The sequence below is a fragment of the Littorina saxatilis genome, linkage group LG2 (genome assembly GCF_037325665.1).
Source record: "Littorina saxatilis isolate snail1 linkage group LG2, US_GU_Lsax_2.0, whole genome shotgun sequence".
NCBI classification, from domain to species: Eukaryota; Metazoa; Mollusca; class Gastropoda; order Littorinimorpha; family Littorinidae; genus Littorina; species Littorina saxatilis.
In genome coordinates this window covers 82,079,852-82,086,404 of record NC_090246.1, presented here as the reverse complement: position 1 = coordinate 82,086,404, position 6,553 = coordinate 82,079,852, and the positions used below count along the sequence as shown (strand labels likewise).

Here is a 6,553-nt window from a genome sequence, read left to right as displayed (position 1 = left end):
TCGGTGGGTTATGAAAACACGAAAATACCCAGCATGCTTCCTCCGAAAGCGGTGTGTGGCTGCCTAAATGGCGGGGTAAAAACGATCATACACGTAAAATTCCACTCGTGTAAAAACACGAGTGTACATGGGAGTTTCAGCCCACGAACGCAGAAGAAGAAGAAGAAGAAGACTGATGCGGCTAACCCGACTGAAGTTAGCCATCAAACCGAAGCCAGTAGTCTGACAAAGCGCTTGAATGAACTGTGGAGTGCGAAGTTGTTTCATGTACTGATTAATGGTACGCGAAATTTCTCCACTGACTCAGAAACTGTTCCAGCTGCCACTTTTTGTGACGTAGGCTACACGAAGATCTCTTCGCTTGCACTTATCGAAAATGACCCTCATAAGCTTATAATCTATGGCCACGATATACGTGTTTCGAAACAAAGATTTCAAATCGCTGTGTGACTCTCAGAACATATTGGTGTCTACATTGTTGAATCTCTGTTGCTATCTGGCCCCCGTCTATGTCTCTCTGTGGTTTTCTCCTTGCCGTATGAGTGTGTGCGTGCGTGTGTGTGTATGTGTCGGGATGTTGAGATGCCAGAGTGACAATGCGATTTTGTTTCAAAGCAACAGCCAAGTGTGTGCGTGCTTGAAGATATCTTCAATGACTCAGGTGTTTGGGAAATAAATATGTTGCCTGTTAAAGCCCTTAATCCTACTTCGATTTGCACTGTCTTAGTTATCAGTATTAACGAGCGCATTTTACTTGTGATGTATTGCACTGGTGACTCAGAGATATGAGTCATTTACCTACAGTCATTTATATTTCACTTCTATCACTTGAATCTTTTAACTATAGATACCTTTTAGTCAGTCGTGACGCGGCACAGCGTTTCAGTCAAGTTTGGCTGCACTTTTAAAAAGTGACGTCAGTAAACACGTACCATTGTGTATAGCCTTGAAGCTAAAACTAGCGGTACCACGTGGGTACCTGTGATTCTGTTGAAATACATTTCAGTTACGAGTATAAGTCTGATGAATTGTTTGATTTTCTATAAAGAGATAAATGTGTGGCTGATAAAGTTTGCTTGTTTGTTTGTTTGTTTAGCTGGGTTTTTTTTTAGTGCTCTCACTTCGTGTGCTTTTACCTCCCTATTTGCCAAGATGTCACTGGACATAAAGGCATAGTGTCACTATAGGTTGAAATAAAATTGTAATTTCTGCAAACTTGTCAGGACGACGCTACACCTGTATCTCCTCTCTTCAACTGGTCCAATCCGGTTTGACCCACTCTCTCAGTACTTCCCTATTTCGTCCCGGCTGCAGCGCTGTGCAAGACTGGTAAAGAACAACAATACGTGCCTTGACTTGACTTGACTATGGGGCTTTACGTCCTCTCAGGTAGCTGGGACCTATTTTGGGACATGATTTGGTTATACGCTGTATTGTGGGGGGGGGGGGGGGGGGGAGGGGGGAGTGGGCCGGAGAATGATGGGTTGGAGTTGTTTGGATGTTAAAAGTTGTTTGATAAAACTGATTAAAAGGGTTTGTTATAAAATGTTATTTCTTTTTGTGCGATAAACAATACGTGTGCGCAGCCCTACTTATATAGTTAATGGACATACGAGAATATTCGGGAAACATCGACACTAATCTGGTTAGATCTACACAGTTCCGTCTGTCCGATGAGCGTCTACGCTTACGTCATGAGTGACTGCGCACTTAATCAAAGTAAGTTCCATAATGTTCTTTATCCTTCCATTCGATTCCAGTGCTATCTAGCGATCTCCACAACGTTACAAACAGCGGATTTTCCCGTCCAGAACATCCTGGAAAAGGCGGTTATTTTTAGCAGCTTACGACTGAGCAGCTATTTTTAAAGCGCCGCGAGGCGATTTCTTTGCCAGTGAACGAATCGAGGCGAACCGAGCGAGGTTGGTGGTTGTGGCACACGGTGTGGCTTTCGTTGACAAGTTCAGTGTATAACTCTTTTTCACTGTCAGTGATACATTAGTGAAACATGTCTATTCGCTCTTTTGTTCTGACTCTCTTTGTGATCGCTGGCAGCATTGTTGGCATTCTGTCAGCATCCAGCAACGGGACGATGTGCCGAGAAGATCAGTATTATGACCATGGAGTGCAGTATTGCGAGCCTTGTACAGACTACTGCAAGTTCCCCAATTTGCCGACTTACGTGAAGTTGTGCGAAGAACACTGCCCCATAGGTACGTCTTGCGAGATCATTTCCTGTTTGATTTGTTGTTGTTGTCAGTTTTGTTGTTGTACATTTATACATGGTCTTTGCGCGGTTTGGTTAGGCATTAATGTTTTTAGTCGGTGACAACGTTTTCGGTAAAACTTGAGACAACTGTGAGTTTTAACAACATCCAGCTTCTGTTCATTTAATCAGTTCGACACTGTTTTAATCACTTGACAAATAGAAGTCAACAAAGTAAAGAACTTTCATTCATGCTTTTCTGTTTTAAACCGAGAAGGCTTTGAAGCGTTTCGTCACAGGCCGCCATGTTCTTGTGTGTAACCGGGTGTGGTTTTGAGGAGTCAGTCTCGTAAAATTCGGATCGTTTAGGATTCGGCGTCACTTCTGAGTTCAGAAAAATCGTTTGGAAAATTTGAACTTACGATACAGTCATTGAAGAAGTCGCTTTGATATTACCTGAAATTTGTGAAGAAAACCGTACAAAACACGCATTTTAGAGATTGCATCAGCAGTCGGCAATAGCCTGGGCAACTAGAATAGAATGCGCCATATCACGTGATGGCAAGGTTGAAGTTGGAAGGTCGTATTACCATATATTATGAATGGCTTGGAGGAATTATATTTGTGTGGGCGTAGAATGCGAAAGTTGTGAATGAATGAATGTACGGTCGTTTTCGCTGTATCTCACTACCCAAAGGTGTTTTCTTCATTTCTTCTGCCGATGATTTTAAGGCTTCTAGTGTGTCCGTTTTCATAAAGTCAAATTAGGGGTTAATAGTTTTGATGGTTTTATTTTTTGTTTCGACACAAACACCCTACCTCCCCCCTTCTCTACTTCCGTAGTATGCCACTCATCTCTCTCTCTCTCTCTCTCTCTCTCTCTCTCTCTCTCTCTCTCTCTTGCCGCTACCTCGCTCTCCCCCCCCCCTCCCACACACACACATCTAGCCCTGGTCGTGATCTGTGTTGCAGTGTACAGACAGATGCAGGACAAGGCACAGAAGCCTGAAGTGGAGCTTGTTCCCGGAGCATCAACTTCCCAATCTTCAGACACTTCTGCAACCGACAAAGCTCTCATCGGGGGTATCATCGGGTCGGTCGCTCTCATCGCCATCATCGTCGTCGTGGTCATTGCGGCCAGGAGGGCCCTACGTAAGAGGAATGGTGCTCACGCCCAGACCGCGGTTCGAACCCCTGCAGGCAACCGTTTGACGCCGACCGGTGTCCAGGAAGAAAACAACGACCAAGCGGCCAGTGAACGTCAGTCGCAGACTGAAGGTCTTCTAGGCTGGGGTTGGTGTGGCAGCCGCCGGGTTCAACAGGAAACCCCCTCGGGTCAGAGGGGAGGGCAGGAGATTGCTCTGCTAGGTGAGGAACACACGTGACTGACGAACAAGACATATTCTCTCTCTGTCTCACTCTATCCTTAAGTCTGTTCTTCAATCAGACTGTCTGTCTGTCTGTCTGTCTGTGTGTCTGTCTGTCTGTCTGTCTGTCTGTCTGTCTCTCTCTCTCTCACTCTCTCTCTCTCTCTCTCACTCTCTCTCTCTCTCTCTCTCTCTCTCTCTCTCTCTCTCTCTCTCTCTCTCTCTCTCTCTCTCTCTCTCTCGCTGTCGCTCTCTGATGATATTATGTACCACGGATCTGCTGTCTCGCACACCCTCCCCAAAAGACCCACACGGGCCAATTTAATACAACTACAGTACAATTTTTTTGTTTTGTAATAGTCGTTTTTCAGCTCATGATCAGTTTCAGCCCACTCATGTCAGTTCTGTATCCGTTTGTTTTTGCAGGTAGCAGCCAGGGCTCGGGTATCCACGAGACCAGCCTAGCTACCCCTATCTACATACCCTCAGGCGTGATGAGCACCACAAGCCGGGTGTAACTTGGTGTGAAGTTGATCTCCGTCCACCCCCAAGGGCAGATTCTACTCTATCTGAGCCCACAATTTAATGCTGATTAAGTGGAGTCCACCGAGCAAATGTTTAATACTTTTCTGTAACAATTGTTTTTTTGTTTGTTTTTTGTTGCTTTTTTATGTGTCCACCTTAATGCTATACCATATACCAGTTTTATTGTTGTTGTTGTTGTTGTTGTTTTTTAATGCATGTATGTGCGTTTCATGTTCTTGCTTTGGTCTTTCTTGCAAGTGAAAGCCGTTTTAAATATTTGTGAATGAAAATTGTATTGCTTGCCCTTGTCTTGACCATGTTGTCAATTCAAATTTGACATAGGTCCTTTGTACATTATTTTAATTTGCTCAGCAGAACCAAACCACTGCTGTCCAAAGCTTTGCCGTAAGAATAAGAATAAGAATAAGAATACTTTATTATCTCATAGAGAAATTCAGGGGTGGTACATAACAATAATACAAACAAGACATTGATTTTACATAAAACATATAGCACTATATAACTGATTTTGATGAAGTTTTAAGGATAGTCTGGTTAAAATTGTATCATTCTATTTACTGTTGAGTTTTGACCACTGCCGTTTAGTGCTACCTTGATTGATTTTATAGTACATTTCAAGACTATTCAGACATAACTGTAATATTTACTGCTCAGTCTACACTCTGTGGGGTAAGTGTTAACATAATTTTATAAATATATATATATATATCACACTACTTATTACAAACTTTGAGAAATGGGAGTCTTATATGTTACAGTTTCTTCGTGTCTCCCTTTTCCTATTTTATGCTTTAGTGTGGGTGCTAGTTTTGCATGTTGTGTGTTTGAGTGTGCTCTCTGGAGATGTATATTGCTCAGATACATACTAGTGTCGAGTGTAGCTGCTTCGAATTCCTATATTCATCTTGACCGATCTGCATAACCCTCACTTATTCATGACTCTTCTTTGAGTGTATCTCATTGTTGAACGATTTATACTGTGCTTTAAAAAGAAAATATTTTAACAACATTGAATTTGTTTTCATACTTTCATAATCTAAAACTCACAGTAAAACAAATCTGAACCTTTTCGGCTTTAAATAGTACACAATCATTCCTGCATTTTTTGTAATTGAATAATTTCATTCATACTTTCATGATATACAGATTTTAACATATTCTTGCATTCATTATTCCATAACTTCATTTTTTGTTCAGGCAAATCAAACCAACTGTTATTCTTGGATAGAGAGAGTGATGCAGATTGGCATGGCGAAACGATTGTGCCAAAAAAAAAAAAAAAAAAAAAAAAAAATGGGGGAAAGAACCCTGTATGGCACAACTGACTTCATACACATTCTTCCTCTGTAGAAATAACCGAGGTAGAAAGGAGTTATGAAGAACTGTCAAGGCAACCGACCTCTAGCCCACATCTGTGCTATAAGTTCTCGGGCCACTCTGATTCTGAGTCTTCCACACGACCATTGCTTTCCAACGTGCAATCTGTTGTGTCGTCCTCCACACCCACCCCCCCACCACCTTCTCCCCCCCCCCCCACCTTCTCCCCTCCCCCTGTAGGTTTAATAATGAATTCATGTCGATAAAGTTTTGTTCATCCCAACCCACATTTTCCATCGTTTTTATATGGCCATTCGCTTCACGATTTAAGTTGGTGTCAATTGTATTGTCCCTGTTTAACGGATGTAAAGAAAACTTTAAGGTATATTAACTTGACCGTGGGTTATTTACAACGCGATAAGTACTGTGGGCTATGGTCGGTTGCCTGCAGTTTATATCAGAAGCAGCTGAACGTGCAACTTCAAGAGATTGAGAGGTGCGTTCCCAATTCAGCTTATATATGATATTTTGTGTTTGTCTGTTCATGAAGTTACCATGACACAGCTTGAAAAGAAAAGAAATGATCTGTGTAGACGTTTTGGTTTTGTAAAAGACTCCATATTTAACGGAAGTCAGTTAATATACGGGCATGTTCATAATGTATTTTTTTGTTCATGGGCTTTTCAGTATTTGCGTATAAAAAATATTATATTAGTTTTGAGATGCTTTCAGAAGGACATTTAAAATGTAATGAACCTAGTTTTATGTTCTTATATTATGTGAACACTTATCATAGTTTGTTTGGGGCGTTTTCATTCCATGGATTGAAAATAAACAACAGCTATGTCACAAATACAGGTTTTATTGTTTACTCATTCCTCATTGTTTGTACATTGTTTGTACATTGTTTTCTGTCGTCAGCTCTGTATCTGCCTGTCCGACATTCCCTCTCTCCTCCTCTCTCTCTCTCCTCCTCTCTCTCTCTCCTCCTCTCTCGCTCTCTCTCTCTCTTTCTTCCTCCTCTCTCGCACTCTCTCCCTTTCCTCCTCCTCTCTCTCTCTTTCCTCCTCTCTCTCTCTCTCTCTCTCTCTCTCCCGTTCCTCCTTCTCTCTCTCTC

General features: G+C 42.1%; 1 protein-coding gene across 1 annotated transcript; it reads left to right on the top strand.

Moving 5' to 3' along the window:
* The first annotated feature begins 1,882 nt into the window (after positions 1-1,882).
* On the top strand, positions 1,883-6,289 carry LOC138959890 (uncharacterized). Its single transcript, XM_070331560.1, has 3 exons — positions 1,883-2,213; positions 3,179-3,574; positions 4,000-6,289. Exons 1-3 carry the CDS (start codon positions 2,009-2,011, stop codon positions 4,089-4,091), a joined length of 693 nt encoding a protein of 230 aa, XP_070187661.1. The 5' UTR covers positions 1,883-2,008; the 3' UTR covers positions 4,092-6,289.
* The last annotated feature ends 264 nt before the right edge of the window (positions 6,290-6,553 follow it).